General features: G+C 39.4%; 1 protein-coding gene across 9 annotated transcripts in view; it reads left to right on the forward strand.

Moving 5' to 3' along the window:
• The first annotated feature begins 488 nt into the window (after positions 1 to 488).
• npas2 (neuronal PAS domain protein 2) overlaps positions 489 to 20,492 on the forward strand; it is a 50,955-nt gene continuing 30,951 nt past the window's right edge. For 2 of the 9 annotated variants that reach the window (XM_074612152.1, XM_074612161.1), the window contains exon 1: positions 19,876 to 20,461. Coding sequence is in view for 2 of the 9 variants with exons in the window: in XM_074612156.1 (XP_074468257.1) it covers positions 20,401 to 20,465 (65 nt within the window). In the remaining 7 variants the exon portion in view is untranslated. Of the gene's footprint in view, positions 752 to 19,871; positions 20,466 to 20,492 lie in introns of those variants that run through there. The other 7 variants (XM_074612158.1, XM_074612154.1, XM_074612153.1 and 4 more) reach the window with 6 other exon arrangements.

Raw genomic sequence — 20,492 nt, forward strand, 5'->3', positions numbered from 1 at the left:
GCGTCTGCTGCCATGATGAATCATGTGAAACCAGGTGCATGTCAACACTGCATTTGTCTTCACATTTTCAGAATTGCACTGATCAGCCCAAGCCCATGTAGACCAACATGTGACGATCCGCTATATAATAGCTGTTGAAAGCATGACTCAGAGAGAGAGAGCAGAAGGCATGACTCACACCAATCACAGCACATCACTGTACTGTACATATATGGATTTACCGGTGTGTATATATATATATACTGTATATATGTACTCAGTGCTTTTTATAACCTGTTGACACACTGCATGATCAGGTCATTAGAATAAATGTTTTTTTTTAACATATCTTTGGGTGAATTAAATTATCTTTAATTACCATCTATTAATTTAAAGAGTATCTTTAAAGCCCACCACCACCACCATCTAACTTTATGAGTCCTGTATATAGTCCAGTGGGCGGGACTCTGAGTGTGGACAAACTCTGGCTGCAGAAACCTCCTCATTCAGCCTTCATCTGTGAGTGTGGACAGGACCAGTGTGTCTCAGCGCTGTGTTCAATGAGAGTATAAAGAGTGAGGTGTGTTGGCTGGGTCAGGATCTGTGTCCCATATGTGTCCCATCAGTGTCCCCGGTACACCGGCGGTGCAGCTTCATCTCTCCGCAACTTTTTTGGGAATATAGGACGTCGGGTTTTCTGTTCGGTTAAAGCTCTCTTTACCCACATGCTTCCGTTTGGTTCCGTCTGACCCGTATATCCCCACAGAAGAAGGTGAGTTTACAGCTCGGTGTTGTTACGTTATACCTGCTAACGGTCCGGTCCGGTCCGGTTCTGTAACGTCACGGCTGTTACACATCTAAAGTTAGCTTAACGTTAGTTTAACATTCACTGTTGGACAACTGGAGACACTTTAACACGGATGAAAGGAACACAGGCTTATGAGTTTCTCTCTATTCACATCTTTACTGAGCTTCATTTACTTTACAATATTAAAAACTAGTTCATTTTTCCACCAGTGAATGACATTCAGTCACACTAACTCTAGCTAACTGAACTTAATGTGTGGAGGCAGTAAGTGCTTTCTCATGTTAGCCAATTTAGGATTTACATGAGTGCTAACTACATGTACAAAACATTATAGTGTATTTTAACAAATTGTCATTTTCTCTGGTGCTAATAATGTGTGAAGGAACCCTATTAACGAAGTGCTGTCCAACTATAAGTTAATATATAAGTGTTGCATGTGTTGACATACTTTAGCCACCTGGACACCAGCTTGTTGGTTCGGGGCACACACAGTCACATTATTACATCTGAACATTTGAGTTTATTTAGTTTATTAGGATCCCTATTAACTGACATAGAAATCACAAACACTTTTGTACATTATAACCATTCAAACATCTCATATAAAAATCACTGAACTCACATTACCTTATATAATAATCATTCCAGCAAATTCCATGCAGTGAGGTACTGTCTCTACATATTTCAAACCTTAAGACACCCCATACAAACGAAAAAATTAAATATCAGCACCCTAGAAGAATCATTAACTGTTCGTTTATGCAGTTAATTGCATTAGATACTCTTTTAATGCTTTCTTGAAAGTGGCTCTGGTTATTTGTTTTAGTTACTTGATCTGAAAAATGAGAATAAAATGCAAGCCTAAAGTACAGTAGCATACATTGACTTTAAAAGAGTATTGCAGAGGGTGTATTTGTGTATGGAGAGACAAACTATTTGGACCAGGATTAGTGAGAGATGCTGGATTATGTGATTGGAAAAGACACCAAATTCCCAGGAGTTTGATAAGGCAAGGCTCATGCCTCACTAGTCTGAACTGATGCCAAGTCGATGGCAACTGTGCCACTTCGTTGAGGGAACCTGATGCAAAAAAGAAATGCCCATGTTGTAGTTGAAAGGAGCCATCGTGCAATTTATGTCAGTGTCGAAATGATTGTTCTTAGTCTTCATCATCCACGTATATTCCATATTGACGCTTGAGCCATTTTGCCGGCTTACTGCGTCAGTGCTGAGCTTCACATGAATAGTGATGAGGATGTGTGCTGACAGCTGAGTGGGACAGGATGGGCTGTTCCATGACTGACTGAACTGGGGTGTTCACTGCACCATATGCTCCTTTTTTACATCGCGCTGCTAAACATTTGGGCCAGCCTCATGACTCATGCAATCTTCCTCTCTCCCTTCAGACAATTTTTAGTCCCGTCACCAAATCCAATAACCCAAATTTACATTGTGGGCTAGATAAATTAGTGTATTGCAATTTGGTATAAGGTCAGCCCCTATGGAAACAGAGATCAGGGGTCAATTACAAATGTCATTTTCATAATTATGGGGTATAAATAAAGGGTGGGCAATAAAGCTAATTTACTGAACTGCACACATTACCAATCCATGTTTACTCATATTGTGATTTTCGATAAATTGTCTTTATCCCTAACTGAGAATAGATACAACAACCACTGTCATATAACCAGAAATTCAACCGATCAATCAGCCCACAGTCCAGTCCAGAAGTCCAGAATCTTAAGTGGTCAATGGTCATACTTTATCACCAGTGTCATCTGTTGTCACGACACAGTTATTAGATTTGTTGAGCAGAGTGAGCATACATGAACTGTGTCAGTGGCTCACTCTCTATGCACTATGGGTGGGTGTTTGAGTTTGATGTTAACCCAGAAACTCAGAAGAATGGTTTGAGAGTATCAGGTTGTAGGGTTATACAGTTTATAGTGCTGTTCACCTGATACATGGACTGTAATGGGATGGGATGAACACATGGGAAGGGGGAAAACCCATTAAGGCATTGTCCTGGTGCCATTTAGCAATCCTGACAGTTGGGTAGATATAAAGGCTCAATGTTTCATTGGGAAGATCTACTAAATATTGTTTAAATTAAAGAGTTTTTGCAGCAGGCAATAATATTAATTATTATTATTATGAGATTCTGTTTCATAAATATGTTTTATGTCATATTTATGTGAAATACAAAAAAAATCTCATAGTCTATTTATCAAGAGACAGTGCGTCACAAATATGATGTATCTAATAATTTTAAGAAACATTTTCATAACTATGACTTATGATCTTACTTACTAATTACCCCGTTACTGTGACTTAGCATTTCACAATAATGAAAATCCTCCTCATAATTAGCTTGCCCTATAATCACTGTATCACAATCTCTTAGATAATTTCCTCCCTTTATCCCTTCCTCTTTGTGACATTTACTTTCTTCATGTTCCTATTTTTGTGTCTCTTCTTCTTCTTCACTGCCTGTTAATATGCAAAGAATATCAGTTTCCAGCATTGTATTTCACCTTTTATAGTGAACTGAGGATGAGGCCTTATGGACAGAGAAATAACTGTGATCATTGGCATTCTGTTTTTTTTGCGTCAGCAGTGCTGCCCTGGGTTTCTACGTCTCTTTGCTGAAACTATGCTGCGGTGAAGGTTAGTTAACTGATGACACACAACCCCGTCTCTGATGTTACGGAGCATGTTGTGGGGAAAGTAGGTTACTGGGCCATGTCCTGCAAGCTTAAACTGAACGCTAGTCTGAATATTGCTAGAGCTGCTTAGTGTGACTGGGCATGCACAAATGGTGTAGGGCTGTGCAACAGCGATGGAGATCATTTCTACCCTCTGTCTCTTTAAGAAAACAGAGCGGCGCTCCACATAGAATGAATGTTGAATGTTCAACCCATGTTGATTTATCTCAAACACACATGAAATGGAGTGAAACAGGTTATCTCTTTGTGTGTGAGAAGCCTATTTTTAGCATTTACATTGTATTAGTATATTTATATAGTATTAGTGACTTACTCACATTGACATCAATGGCCTATTTTTCTTTTAGAAATAAAAATTAAAGGAACAATGTATAGCATTTTGGGGGGATCTATTAGCAGAAATGGAATATAATATTCATAACTATGTTTTCATAGTCAGTGTTTAATCACCTGAAAATAAGAATAGTTGTTTTTTCATTAGGTTAGAATGAGCAGGTTCTCTTCAGAGGCCGCCATGTTGCTTTGCCATGCTGGCTGTAGCGAGAGGCTTTCGCGTTTTTACGTTACCAGAAGGCCACCGTAGTTCTCCAACACACTTGGAAAGGGAGGGGTGAGCGGAGGGGTATTCAGTTGGTTGCAGTCTGCAACCTCACCGCTAGATGGCACTAAATCCTACACACTGGTGCTTTAAATGCTATCGCTGAAGCTGAAGAGACATGTGGCTAACGCCTGGTTTATGGTCGCTGTAGCGAAGCCAGAAAATTACATCATTGTGGCTTTTGCGTGGTACGTGAAGGCTCTGCAAGTTGTCTCGGCACTTGGTCGTGCACCTCTGAATTTGTGTAACTACGCGCCCACTGCACGCGCCGTGCCTTTCATTTCAACATGGATGCCTTTGAGGGAAGACTGGCCGAGCAGGTTCGCCCGTACAGACATCTCTACAACTATTCATTGACCACAGGGACAGTCACATGACATTAAAGTCTCGGAAAGAAATAGGCAACACACTCGCCGCAGGCTGTGAAATAATATGTTGAAAATATGCTAAAAAAAGAATATGCTAAAAAAAAGAAGGTGTCCTGGAAAGAGTGGCGATCTGAGGGGAAGAACCAAGAGACGGAAAGTAATTTTGACTTGGAGGTAAACGACGGTAATAATTACAGTACACAAATGCAATGTTTGGCGGTAAGTCAGTGTTTACTGTTGCCAGGCAGCCTACTTTCCTTTCTGGTAACACTCATTGACTTCTTGCTTATCCACAGAATATTTTGTTTGTATGCCCACTGGCGTTTCAGGGCATATTGCAACACAACGATGCGTTGAGCATAAACGCCTCTGTGCATGCTCGTACGGAGGCCCGCGCCACGTTGTCTCGCGCGAGTATATGTACAATCAAAACAATGTTGAAAGTTTTTAACAAACAAACAACAAAAGTGTAAAAGTTATTTTCTGGTGAGGACAAATTGACCAAGGCTGTGCCTAATGTTACTCCTCACCTCTCCTCATAGACTTTCCTAAAACATGTCCTGTATGATTGTGAGAAAGCTACACAGTATATATTGAAACTGTAGCATTTATTGCAAGCCAATGCAAAGTGTCTTTGACATTGTGGTGGTGCCGTCACCACAATGTTCTGCTCAGTCCTAAAAATGGGGGCTAATAGGAAATAAGTAAGTAACCAAATACAGTATGGTCTGATAACACAGATAATACTTGGCACATCAGAGGAGACTATGACACGATATATGGTATGATAGTCATAAAAAAGCGGTGGTGAGCATTTAATGTTGGAAGCAACAGTCTCCACTTATCTTCTACAGTATGTACCTCTTGAAATGAGAGAAAATTGAATACACACTCGTGTTGAGTGCCTACACACTCCTCTTAATGAGGACTTATTTATTCACTTACTAATTTCTTTCTAGATCTTTCTAGTCATGTGTCTATTTTTTTATTATGATGATTTATTATTATGATGTTGCTTTACTATGCACTGCATCTGCTACTTTTTGTCCTTTAATGGACTCACTGAGATACTTTGCAGATAGCTAATGAGCTGTGTTGGTGGTGGGTTTCATGTAGGAGGGGAAATCCTAAAGTCCTTAAAGGTTCCCTCCAGACATGTTTTAAGATATATAAAATATTCTGCTTTGAATAATGTGTTTTTTCCCCCACAAAAACAGTTCAATAAACTACTTAAGTTCTTGAAATATAAGTATTCTATTGAACTTAAAATGTCATCTACTCTTTCTTCCTCATTGAAAAAAAACAGAATTGATAAATATGCAAATATTTTTAATTTTATAACACACAAGGTGTCTCCTACTTTACTGAAAAGTCCATTCTCATTGTGTGTTGGAGGCTTTAAGTTTCCACATCACACCAGGATTCGGCTTCCAAGTTGTGATGTCACAAAATTATGTTAACGTCTTTAACTCAGATTCAAGGTGATCAGCAGATAATTGTTAGAACAGCTAGTGTCAAACTCTGCATAGTGAAGGGCAAACATCCAAGCAAAGTAACAATAAGCAAAAGTGGAGGGGGACTTTAAATGGTTTGTGGTACTAATTGTATATTTTACATCTCAGTTTGTGTCTCGTAGATGCAATGGTCACTGGTCTCTGTCATCCTTATTGTAGTCTGAACGGAAGTTCTGGATTCTCTTGCCTTATTATACATTTTTTGAGAAGTGAATAATAGTTGGTGTATCTCCAGCAAGGAGCCTTGAAGCCCTGAGAGAAGCCATGTGTCTAAAGAGACAGACATGCTGATTAGAAACATCAAGCATGGACATTCCTTTTGCTCCATACTGCTCTGTACTGACTGTCTGAGTTCTGCATCGGTGAACTCGGCCAGTGGAACTATGTTGCACATGACTCTTGAGACTATGACTGGTATTCATGTCACCCTCTTTAACCTTGTAACTATGACAGACAAAATGTTCAGCTCCAGTTATATAACTGCCTCCACAGACGTCATCGTCCTTGCTGCTGCCGCTGATCTCTTGCTCCAAAGCACACAGTCATTGTCCTCAGTAGCTTCAGGCTCAGATCAACCGGGGCATGATTAAGACATTTAACTGCTTTTTTTTTCTTCCAAAGTTGCCTTCTTCGGGCTCTAAGACATCACATTATGTGAATTTGCTTCTTCTCTTTATATTCGTGGCATGAAATTGTGACATTACCCGAGATAAATGTCTGAACATAATGTGTGAGACCTTTTACAAGATGCCGCAGTAGTTAACTAAGGTCTCTATTGAGCGAAATGTACGCCAGTGACCTGAAATGTTCTGAGTGACTTCTTTTGAGGTAGTTCTCCTCATTCACGGGAGTGAAGGTCTCATCTACATAAATGAGGTTCAGGTGAAGTTAATTCAGCCACTATTTGAGTGCTGCACTGTCTGCTGCACAGTCATTTTTTCTTTTTTTGGAGTCCTTGTCTAATTTTTATAGCTGATTCACATGACTTGAGCTTTTATCTGTCTTCCACGACAAAAGGTCACTTTCAAGAATCGGGCGTGGCTACACTTTGTATTTCAGATGAAGAAAAAAAAAAAAGGGTTTCACAATATGTGTGGGCCCGGCCCCTGTGTGTGACCTAGATGTGATTCAGATGTTTAGCTCAGGGTGTTGGCTGCATGGGCATTACAATGCGGTTTGTTTTTGTGGACACAACGCACCAGAAGACCATAAACGAGCACCCCAGGACTGATGCTGAAATGGAAAGAGCACATCCAGTCTGGGTTCCACATTCCTTTGATATTCACTATCTGCAATCTCTGACGGCAAGGAGGCAAAACCTGATCATGGCTCGTGACACTGAACTGGAGTGTCAGAGCTCACACCATGTGATTTACACTTAGTTACGACCAGTGGCCAAACTCTGGTTCTGAAAAGTGAAGCCAATGCGGAAGTGCCTTAAATATGCATTCTTTCTAATAGCCTGCAGGGGGCGACTCCTCTGATTGCAAAAAGAAGTCTGATTGTATAGAAGTCTATGAGAGACTTCTCACTTGATTTATTACCTCAGTAAACATTGTAAACATGAATTTATGGTCTCAATTGCTAGTTTCAAGTCTTCTTCAATACAGCAGGATGTTCATATAGTAAATTATGGTCCCATTTAGAGTCAAATAGACCATAAAGCAGGTTATGCTTCAGGGCGTGGCTATCTTGTGATTGACAGGTCGCTACCACGGCGTTGTCTGGTCTGGGAGTTGTCCATGCTTTCATCTTACAACTTTAAATCTTTTCACAGTGTTTTTTCAGTTCATAAAGGTTAATTGTTACATTTTGGTCTGCTAAAAATGGCTTATTCAGCGTTCGGTTGTACTTAGCTCCACCCTCTCGTGTTACTTCTGGTTCCGGCCAACAACACTGATTACTGTCAAACTTTTTAAAAACGTTCTTCTTCAGTATAACTTGAATTCAGATTGGAACAAAGTAACAGAATGAATATTATATTATACATATAGGTTAAGCTTTTTACTGAAAATAATATATTTGGATCATAGACTGTATATATAGATGGATGACACGTCTCCACCTCCTCCCACTGTACAAAAGTGAAGCCAAAATATCCAGGATACGGGAGCTGCCATCTTGAGATTTTGACGTCATTTGGAGCCAGAGTCTGCGCACTAGTGATCGGCGTGCTGGAGCCGCAGTATCAAGGTCCCGCCCACACCCCCGCCCGAGCCAATCACGAGCTGAGTACGGCTGCAGCTTGCTAGCGTGATCCACCTAGCTGCTACGTTAGCACCACGGTAGCTGTTTGGCTAGAAAGACACAACAACTAACCATAATACATCTACAAACTACATTTATGATCAATATTGACACATGTTCTATTACACGGACTCGTGACGGTTATGGAAAGTTAAAGTTACATCTCTTCTCACGTACAATTCCCGACCCTGCGGCTGCACGACTACTTCACTCAGAGCAGCTGTCAATCACAGCTGCCAATCAAGACGTCTCACCCCCTTTTTTATAGCCTCAAATAACTAATTAAAACCAAACTTATCAGAAAAATGAACACTTGAACATACATCAGTGTGAGAAGAATTACATAAAATGACAGAAAACATCTTTGGGAAAAATGTATGTGATTTGTACTTTGACTTTTTAGTTTGGCCCATGTCCCATCTTAACATGGAGGGGGCGGGATTTATGACCTTTACTGCAGCCAGCCACCAAAACATCTGGATTGCCCGATCCAGATGTTTTGACTTCACCTTTGGGGAGCTGTCATGTCGTCCATCATTATATACAGCCACAATGATTTGGATGTAGCCCCTTTGTAAACACCAACAATTTGGTTAGTAACTGTAATTCAGTTGCATATTTGTTTCTCAGTAACTGTAACTGATTACAATTTTGTAATTTAATTACGTAACTCCATTACATGTAACTAGTTACTCCCCAACAATGCTTACTGATACTACAAGCTGAATGCTCTCGTCTCATCTACTGCGGTATTATTATTCTATATATTTTGTTGATATGTGTATCTCATAAGAATACGATACGATATGATACGTTTTGGAAACCTGAAGGGAAATGTGGTTCACCATCCACAGGGAGGTCAGAGGAAAGGGTCTCTTACAGAGCTGGAAGTGATTTAAGGGTTTGCTCAAGGACACCTCAGCAGGCTGAATGAATCATGAGCCATTATCACAGCGAAACATGAATTCTACACTCGCTACACCAATCTGCTTCCCTGTTAGTATGAGCCGTTATCCTGAATAATGTGTGCACTCACAGAGATTGTGGTCTTTTTAAGCATCCAAAGTAGCTGCATTTGGTCGTACTCAAATCAGGCGTGAAGCATAAACCGGGTGTAAACACAGTGAAAACTAGTCAGTGTGATTATTTTTTTCCAGGCGACTAATGATCCAGCCTTTTATCATTAAAAATGTAGATGTTATTAACCCACTTTTGCAGCCAGGCATCTATTGTGATTATATGTCAACTCATTTTTCAGTTAACAGGCCCTGCGGTGAAAAAAAGAGGCCATCTACAGCTGATATTATGTCCTGTAGTTCAACTAAAATGTTAATTACCTTACAAGTATATGAAAAATTAATGCGTCAATCTGGGAATGAAACATATCTACAGTCCTGTACTTTTGGTTTCTGTGGGTTAAAAATTAGACAGGATATTTGGTCATAGTGCAATTCAATATTCAGCTATTTGTTTACCGTTTTCCTCAAAGAGATGAATGTTTTTTATTACAAGCTGCCTTCCTCTTTAAAAAGAAACCTGAATTCAATGAGAGAGATTTGTGTGCTTTCAGGGGGAAGCTTTGGAAATATGGACGGCAGCGTTTCATAACGAGGAAAATGAAATAGCAATAGATAGGAATGGAGACATAAGGTCATTTTTTCCATGGACTGCTTGCAAAAGGGTATTTGAGTTCAGAGTCGGTGTTATGCACAGACTCAGAGTGGCTGGTTGCGGTTTGGGTTTTACAAACACTCGCTTGCTGATGAATTCATAACAATAATATTATTCTGATGATCACCTCAAAATGTTTCTTTTGGGGGCATTGTAAAAGAATCAGCGCCCTTCCACAGCCTGGAATTTAATCAAAGATATAACCTACGATCTGAGCTGGAGACAGCGCTACAAAGAAAGAGCTGCATTGCCCTTTCCACCCATGCCCTAGAATGGTGACCCACATATTTGCTCACACACTGCCTTAGGTAATTGCATCTTTTTCCTGAGCAGTAGCACACAATAACAGGCCTGGAATAATTTAATGATTCATTTTGGAATTGTTGAAAGAATATAATTATGAGGAAATTTGAGAGCAGATCTACCTGGTGAAAGGATGTTTGTTTCAAAGGTCTTTCTTTCTCATTGAAATGGATGTGGCCACCCACAGGGAGGCTGTGCTGTGTGGTGAATGTGTAATTGCAAGGCACTTTGGGTAAAGCATCAGCAAAATCATTGACAAATGTTGTTGTATAAGCATGAAAAGTAAACACAGAATAAGTGAAAGAAACCTAGATAAAATATTCAGACTGAACGGGATCACTGCACACTAAAAATGATAGGACGGATTAATCTGTTATTAGTTATTATTTACTAACACTAATGGTGTTGTGATATACCGATATTGATGATAACCGTGATATTTAAAAATGGAATAGTGATATCATGTTAATAATACACCTATGATAATATAATATAAAAAATCCAACGCCTCTTAAATAATTTTATATTAGGGATGTCAAAGTTAACTTAATAATAACTTGTTAATGCAAATTTTTTTTTAATGCCACTAATTTCTTTAATGCATTAACACATCTTGCGAATTTGAATTAACCTGAAGCTGCTATTTGATCTTCCGGGGGTTGTAGCGGGTGGAGTTGTTATATTATATTCACAAGGTAGAGTGAAGATACTGGCATCATAAGAAACTGGAAAACCTAAGGAATCCATTGGTACCATGTCATACTAAACTGTCATACTACATTTTGGCAAGGGAAAACTAGCATGGCCATTTTCAAAGGGGTCCCTTGATCTCTGACCTCCAGATATGTGAATGAAAATGGGTTCTATAGGTACCCACGAGTCTCCCCTTTACAGACATGCACACTTTATGATAATCACATGCAGTTTTGGGCAAGTCATAGTCAAGTCAGCACACTGACACACTAACAGCTGTTGTTGCCTGCTGGGCTTGAGTTTGCAATGTTATGATTTGATTTAAACTAAATGAGGGTTTCTGTCATTTGCCATTGTTTTGTGTTGTTAATTGATTTCCAATAATAAATACATATATACATTTGCATAAAGCAAGCCAATTTGCCCAATCCCATTATGATAGGGGTATTAAATATTTGACAAATCTCCTTTTAAGGTACATTTTGAAAAGATAAAAATTGTTAATTGTGATTAACTATGGACAATCATGCGATTAATAATGATTTCATATTTTATTCGATGCACGGTGGTGCAGTGGTTAGCACTGTCGCCTCACAGCAAGAGGGTCCCAGGCTCAAATCTGACTTGGGGCCCTCCTGTGTGGAGTTTGCATGTTCTCCCCGTGTTAGCGTGGGTTTTCTCCGGGTTCTCCGGTATACTCCCACAGTCCAAAGACATGCAGGTTAGGTTAATGTTGACTCTAAATTTCCCGTAGGTGTGAATGTAAGCTTGAATAGTTGAATTTTGACTGAGAGCATTATTATTATTTTTCAAATTTTCTAAAGATTTCACGATAATATATCGTGAAGTGATAATTTGATATTGTGACAGCCTTAACTAATACTATTTTGTCTATAAAATGTCTAATATGACATTTTTTAATCAGAGCCCAGAAATTATGTCTTCAGATTACCAAAGTGAAATGGAAAAAGACGGTATAGTTATAGCCAGAAAATGTTATGTGAATGGCATTTTTTGCTTGAATAATTGATTGTTTGACTTATAATTTCAGTACAAAAACTATATAATAAAAGAGCATTATTGAGGATGTTTACCTAGGTGAGTTATGAGAAAGGCCGTGTGTTTTGTCCTTAGTGCGCAGCAGGTGAGATGTGTTCAACTGCACTGTGACAGGATTGTCCAGCGGGTAAAGCTCAGTGAGTGCATTGGTTCAGCTGTTGCCCAGGGGAGGATTAGTGTGAAGCTGCTGTGTGGTTGAGACGGACAGCGCTCGTGGGAAAGCACCGCTGAGGAGGGGCATGATGACTTGTTTCTTTTACTGACCTGTGCCTGCCTGCCTTTTTCCATTGGGTACTCAATGGAAGAAAATGCTGTTTCGGTTGAGAACGTCCCAAATAGTCTCTCTTCTGTGATTTTTTCCCTGCTTTGCTGTTGAATGACGTCTGAAGTTGTTGTCACTGCTGCTCCATTTATATTGAATTAGAAGGTGCAAAATGTCCTTGACTTGAACATTGTGTAGCATCAAACCAGCCAGCAGTAAGACTGGACTGAAGAGTGGTTATGTAGAAACATGAGGGACACCATTTCCGGAATATAGGTGATTTTCTTTGGTTGATGCAGGAAGAATATCTACTGCTGATGTTTCTGAAAAGACAGAGCTCAGAAGTTTTTATTGTGTACTTATTGCCAGTCAAGGTTGTAGTTATCTTATCTCATCTACACATGAGATTATATACTGTGAATTACAGCATTTCATTCTTCTTTTACCTCTTCAGATTTTCAGACCTCCCTGCTGCATTTCATGTCCTTAGGATTTCTTGTTTTATTAATGTAATTCGAGACATTATTTATATCAAATACGATTTAATATTAAAAGAAAAACAGGGAATTATTACTTCAAAGCTGTGACAGTAAATCATCTCTGTAGCCCATCTTTTAACAACAAAACTTAATTGTCAATGATCTATCGGGGGAAGGTTTCTTCTCCCAGATTATATTTGTTTTTGACATATTTTACGTAGGGCTGGGCAATATTTCGATATATATCTTCTAAATGTTATAAAAATGTTTAACGTATAAATTGTTCTATATCGTTCCTATTGCGATATAAGCTAGGGCTATATTTATTTATTTTTTCTCTATAATTTCACTTAAAACTTGTATGTTCATTTTGCACTCAAGTTCTTAAAATGAGAAAATACTCGTACTTTTCATTTGTCATGTATTTAATTCACACAGGAGTATGCAAAAATACCATGTGTTTTTTTCATATAGACTATTTATTTATTGAATTACCGTAAAACACGCTATATTGTGATATATGTTGTTATTGAGATATAAAATGACCTATATCGTGATAGAAGATTTTAGCCATATCGCCCAGCCCTAATTTTACGTTTAATCAAAGTCCATGTAAATATGCAGGGAGGAGGTTTGGGGTAGATGGATGGGCGTTGATATACACATATTGTATTTAGAAATGTATTTTACAATACCATAATTTTATTCTGGCGACTTTGTTGCAATAAATCATCAATTCTGTGCACAATGTGTTGAGAAGTTTTAGGTCGTTATAATGAGGAATCAAAGCATACAGCGAGAAAGGTTGCCTGCCACTTTATTAATATTAATCAGACTAACAAATGGGCTTCTAAGGAGTGCATGAAAAATCTCCTGGACCTAAAGAAAATGGAAACCAGTGGCTTGATGGACATAGCTGCCTCGGTTGGGGAAAAGTAGACACCACACATTGTTACCATGGGAACACAGAGCGAACAGCAGTGCCACAGTCTAATTAATGACAGTCAGTGCTTCAGCAGAGGGCCACGATGACATCAGCAATACCAGTATCACAGATGTAGCTGGAGGCAATATGGCTTAGTGTCTGAGTGATTATCTAAATAATCCCGTTTTTCACAGATGTAAAGGCGAGAGCAGTCTGAACAAAGGTACAGGATGTAAAGCACCCAACGCTGAACATTTATTATGTAGTGAGGCTTGCTTATGAGAACTAAATGTCATCTCATCATCCAATAGCATGACCTACATAAAAGAGCAGAACTAATCTCTATGTAGGCGGATGGTGAATAATGCAGTAAAATGTGGGAGATCTTTATGAATCTTAGATGTCTCACACTTGTTGGTTGCTGGCATAGCAACAGTTTAGTTCAGGATTATTCTATATCATCACTGTTCCCTTTTTTATCATTGTTTTGTGTATAAAGTGTAAGCGACCACATAAGTTTGTGGCACAGATTCTTCTTTGTATTTTGAACGCTGATTGGCAGGTTGGTGCCTTGCATGGCAGCCTCTGCCATCAGTGTATGAATGTGTATGTGAATGGGTGAATGCTGACATGTAGTGTAAAGCGTTTTGAGTGGTCTGAAGACTAGAAAACGTTATATAAATGCAAGTCCATTTACCATTTAACATCATTTAATTCATACAGGTTGGTCTTTGTTATTTTACATAACAATCGGCAGCTGTTCCTGCATTAATATGCCATTAAACTTTTTTGAGTTACTCAAAGACATCACTTTAGAAGAGAGGTTTTCAATTGTTTGTCAGCCAAGGACCCCTTAGGGGACCCCCTCGTGTATATACCTTGGAATCATCTGATGTAGCCTATTTTTTACACTTCTATAGTCTTAGTTATGTAAAAGAACAATAGAAGAGATATGTATTAAAAATATATTAGACTTGTATTAAAAATTTGTGCACCATATCAACTAAGGATGTAACGATACATTGATCTGGATCGATATATCGATTCAATGAGCAACGATCCAAAATCATTGATGCAAAGTGAAAACATTGATACATATCATCATCTTTAAGACACGCCTTTATTTTGAAATTTCCCATGGCACGACTGTGTCACCATTTCCGTCGAGGTGCACCTCCTTCCTACAGAGCCCAGTAATATGATATTGTCTCATATTGATCGCAGGCCCTTGAATTAAACTTTGTGATATCATCAAATATCGTTCAAAGCATCGATATAATATTGTATCGTGATGAAACTTCTGATACCCGTAATATCAACACAAGATATACATAAAACAATGCAAGTGACAAATCAAGAGAAAAAGGCTAATTTGAAGTGCATTTCAGAACACGCACACACACACACACACACACACACACACACACACACACACACACACAGATGTTTTTGGAACATCTCACTGTGTATTGATAACTAACTATTACAATTCATCTTTTAAGGGACATGAATCAATTTTAATGGCAATCGATCCAGAGTAGTTGGTACAACTACACTTTAGATTTGCTCTATTGGCCCTAAAGGAAATTATTTTCAAAGCGCTTCTTCTTCTTCTTCTTCTTCTTTGTGGAGTCCATGAAGGGTCACAGTAGGGAGTCTTTGGACCATAAAATGTTTCCTGTGAGAGCATCAGAAATCATTGTATAACATTAATTTCCTGTATGGCAGGCCTAGCGTCATGTATGCATTATTGGAGCTTGCAGGGAAAAGAATTTATAGGGAATGCAAAAACTATTAAGAGACAATGCAAATGTGTTAAAATTACTACGACTATTGGTAAGGAATCCTCAAATGTAACATGTTGGGGGAAAAAGCCACACTAACTTTGAATCGATTTCCTTTTTCATCCCTTTAGTATCCTTTGGTGTAAAGCCATCACAGACTAAACAGGTTGGTAAATACAAGTGTGCTGTGTGCAGTTTATTGACATTTTGTTACATGATTTCTGGGTGTTACCTCTCATAACCCAATGGAGCCACCATGTCTCTCAAGAGTTTACTTGCTTCTAGAGTTTGAGAATATTCAAGTCGTACTTATTTTTTATTTATTAGATGAAAGGATATCCGGTCTTGATTCACAATGGCTGACAGTGTATTTTCTATAGTGTCTTTGTCTGGATTGAGTCACCACTACCATATAATTGATGTTTGATTTGTGACAACAATTTCCTCATTTGGGAGGAAATTGCTGTCCACCTGACTTTCATGTCTTTCAGACATGAGAGAAACTGGGACAGCCAGTGTGATCACACAGCGGGAGCTCTACACAGAAAGGGCCAACGTTGGGAATTGAATGGGGCCAATACTAGGGTAGCGGGGGGCCTTGGTGGTGCCTGGTGACCTCGCTGTGTTCGGTCTGGCTAAACTGTAACATGCTTGAAAGTTTCAACACATACACAGCAGTGGGATAATGATTTTCTACCTATATGATTTACTGTTATATTGCTAATAAACTCCAACACAATTAATAGTCTACTTTCACTTCAATATAAAAAGCATATTTTGGTTGCTTGGTTAGAAGTTCAGCAGACACCGTCCTTGATCAGCCATCACTTTATATACTAAGTGCAGGACTAAGTGCACTTTACAAGTTAGGTGTCATAGACTGTTTGCAAGAGAGGCCTCAAACTCTGTCTGTTGTGGAGCAGCCACGGCGAGGAGCGGTGAGACAGTGGAAATTTGCTACTGAAGTTACTTAGCACTGACAGTTATGTGCTATCACCTCAATAAAAAGGTGTCATGCCAAAGATTGGCTGTGCCTCCACGTCTCACAAGCTGGTTAAAATGGCATCGTACTGGTACCACACGATGAGCTAGATCAGTCATCGAAACCTGGTCTACTACAACAGCTGCAGTCTGAATCAACTGTGGGAAAGTGTGACTCATTACACGAAGATGGCCATCGAGACAAGTGGTCTGATTCTGCAGATGCAGCATTGTTTTACAGACGTAGGCAAAGTTGTTGGTAACGTTCCGTTAAAGAGAGAAAAACCCACAATGGTCACTGAAATAACTTGAAACTGACAAAAGTAATAATAAACAAAAATTCACTGAAAATTAACTAATGAAAATCAGATATTGTTTTTGAATTATGGTTCAGCAGAATCATTTAAAAAAACAAACTAATGAAACTGGCCTATACAAAAATGATGGTACTCTTAACTTAATATTTTGTTGCACAACCTTTTGAGGCAATCACTGCAATCAAGTGATTTCTGTAACTCTCAATGAGACTTCTGCACCTGTCGACAGGTATGTTGGCCCACTCCTCGTGAGCAAACTGCTCCAGCTGTCTCAGGTTTGAAGGGTGCCTTCTCCGAATGCATGTTTCAGCTCCTTCCACAGATGTTCAATAGGATTTAGATCAGGGCTCATAGAAGGCCACTTCAGAATAGTCCAATGTTTTGTTCTTAGCCATTCTTGGGTGTTTTTAGCTGTGTTTTGGGTCATTATCCTGTTTGAGGACCCATGACCTGCAACTGAGACCAAGCTTTCTGACACTGGGCAGCACATTTCGCTCCAGAATGCCTTGATAGTCTTGAGATTTCATTGCACCCTGCACAGATTCAAGACACCCTGTGCCAGATGCAACAAAGCAGCCCCATAACATAACCGAGCCTCCTCCATGTTTCACATTAGGTACAGTGTTCTTTTCTTTGGATGCTTCATTTTTGCGTCTGTGAACATAGAGCTGATGTGACTTGCCAAAAAGCTCCAGTTTTGTCTCATCTGTCCAAAGGACATTCTCCCAGAAGCTTTGTGGCTTGTCAATATGCATTTTGGAAAATTCCAGTCTCGCTTTTTTATGATTTGGTGTCCTCCTGGGTCGTCTTCCATTAAGTCCACAGTGACGGATGGTGCGATCTGACACTGATGTACCTTGACCTTGGAGTTCACCTCTAATCTCTTTGGAAGTTGTTCTGGGCTCTTTGGTTACCATTCGTATTATCCGTCTCTTCAATATGTCATCAATTTTCCCCTTGCGGCCACGTCCAGGGAGGTAGGCTACAGTCCCATGGACCTTAAACTTCTGAATAATATGTGCAGCTGTAGTCACAGGAACATCAAGCTGCTTGGAGATGGTCTTATAGCCTTTACCTTTAACATGAAGGTCTATAATGTTCTTTCTGATCTCCTGAGACAACTCTCTCCTTAGCTTTCTGTGGTCCATGTTCAGTGTGGTACACACCATGATGCCAAACAGCACAGTGACTACTTTTCACCCTTTAAATAGGCAGACTGACTGATTACAAGTTTGAAGATACCTGTGATACTAATTACAGGACACACCTTAGTTTAATATGTCCCTATGGTCACATTATTTTACATCTTTTCTAGGGGTACCATCATTTTTGTCCTGGCCAGTTTCATTAGTTTGTTTTTTAAAATGATTCTGTTGAACCACAATTCAAAAACAATATCTGATTTTCATTAGTTCATTTTCAGTAAATTTTTATTTATTATTACTTTTGTCAGTTTCAAGTTATTTCAGTGACCATTGTGGGTTTTTCTCTCTTTAACGGAACGTTACCAACAACTTTGCCTACGTCTGTAACTCTGTCTCAAGCCCCAAGGACGTCTGGAGAGAAATTATAATCCTAAAATGTCAAATAATGAGGACTGGCAGAGGTTTTGACATTGAAATAATATACCCACAGATTTTTGTTTTCTGTTTTAAAAGTATTGTTGTAAAAAAGCTATTGCACACATCCACCAGTACCCAAACAATATAGAACACAAGATAAAGATGTTACATCTTATTATCAATATTTCATCACACGTGAAGGGGATACACCATTTTTTAAATCTTTAAAGTGATTTGCTGAAACTGTTCAGAGAGGCAGCTTGTACTCTCAGGACCAACACTCGCCCTCTCCATTATGAGAAGCTTCATTTGTCTAATCGGGAAACACGCACAACAGGTTTTCCGATTCTCATGTGCTCTATTATCTCTTCACTCACATGACAACTGGCCTTTATCACAAGACCATCTATTATTAGGGAAACTCCTCTATGCAACCTAAACATTCAGAATTAAAAGGAAAGGATGGTGTGACATTATATTAGGAGATGGCAGCATCAAAGCAGGAGTTACAAATATTGTCTTGTAACACACAGCCGCACTAAGGCTTTGTCTAAATATTAAAGACCCTGACAGAAGGTACACATTTCTTATCAGGAGTCTGTCAAACATAACTAAATCAATACAGGAAAGAGGGGGGGAAATCCTTTGGTGTGATTATCGTGATGTACAAACAGTATCGGCGAGTACCCAAATGTAAGTATTTGTACTCGTACTCGGTCTGAAAAAAAGTGGTATCGGTGCATCCCTAGAAAATACAGACTGTGAAAAGACTTGGGGTCCCATATTTAGCAGCTGTCCAAGATTACAATTGCTTCTGTTCAGATTTTGTTCTTTTATCAGCAAAAATACAGGATCACATTCAGGTCTGTCATAAATATAACATCTACCTACTGACAATCGCTTATCCCAGCCAAATGGCGGCTATTAATCCAATTCAAGACTCGTCTACAATTTTTGACATTCTCTGTAGACTCTGTGGAGATTGCACAGATTAACTGTGGGAATGATTAACATACTGATGGATTATGACAATCAAATACCGGTAGGGTTGTTTAGAGCCTAAAGTTGCACCTCCTTCTTATCATCTCCAAATAGGTTGTCTTACATGCTCATTTTCAGTTGTTTTAAAAGTTGTCAACATGTGGATATGCTGTACATCTGCATCTGGTTTCATTTGTGTGATCATTTGACAGGAGCAAAACATTTGGAGCCGGTCCATTATGAGCCCTTGAATTTAGTCATGCAGACTGCTGACCCACATTTGGGACTTCAGCTGGGGGTAAAGGCAACCAGGAAGTTGTAAAAAAAAAAAAAAAAAAATCCATAGGAAGTGGGGAAGTACTTGAGGGGAAAAACAAAAGGCCTTCAACTTCTTGTTTTAATTGGAGTGTCATAATTTAGGTTGGCCTAAGGTTTTTTTTTTTTCTTCCAGATTGAGATAAATGGTTTATAAACTTCTAAACAGGGTCAGACAGGCTAATCTGTTCTGTCTTGCTGGCAGGGAGGAGACACTATTTCCCCTCACCTCCACATGCGATCTGTCTTGATACTTTAGTCTGACAGTGCCTTTGGACCTGGTTTATTAAAGGCTGCTTGTCATGCTCCCATGGCCAAAGTGGTATTATAGGCGACACTTCAGACTGTTCCGATGACATTTAGTGGGGTGCTATTATGCATTTAGCACGTGTTAAAGATTACAAGCAGCCCCCTCCTCCTGGTCACTACAGGTTTGTGTCGGTAGTGTTGCACACAGCCGCCTGCTTATGCTGCTGCCGTCGTTAGCCGAGTATTGAGCTACCAGCTGACCTACTTTCTCTGCTCTCAGCCGCTCGGTCCTGTTTACAAGTCCCTGCCAGCGGAGGATGTGGAGTACAGTGCCTGGAAAATAGACGGACACAGCCAGCAACTATAGCAAACAGCACGAAATGGGACATTTGTTGGCGTGTTGTTGATGAATTGGGACCGTGGCCAAAGCCACAGAGCTTCTCACCGGCGATTAATAACGTTATAGCGTTATGAACTTAGAGGCGTTGTTATGCAATGTAACGCTTTCGGTGCTCTCGCCTGGCCAGTCACACGCTGCTAGTTGCGCTCAGCTGCGATGCTGTAGTTTAGTAAAACATGACTACATTGATTAAAGTGAAGTGTGGATCTGTATTTGTGCTGGAGACACGTTTTCAAGGTACGTGAGATTTAATTTCAGCGCTAAAGGT

This window comes from Sebastes fasciatus, chromosome 16 (assembly GCF_043250625.1).
Source record: "Sebastes fasciatus isolate fSebFas1 chromosome 16, fSebFas1.pri, whole genome shotgun sequence".
NCBI classification, from domain to species: Eukaryota; Metazoa; Chordata; class Actinopteri; order Perciformes; family Sebastidae; genus Sebastes; species Sebastes fasciatus.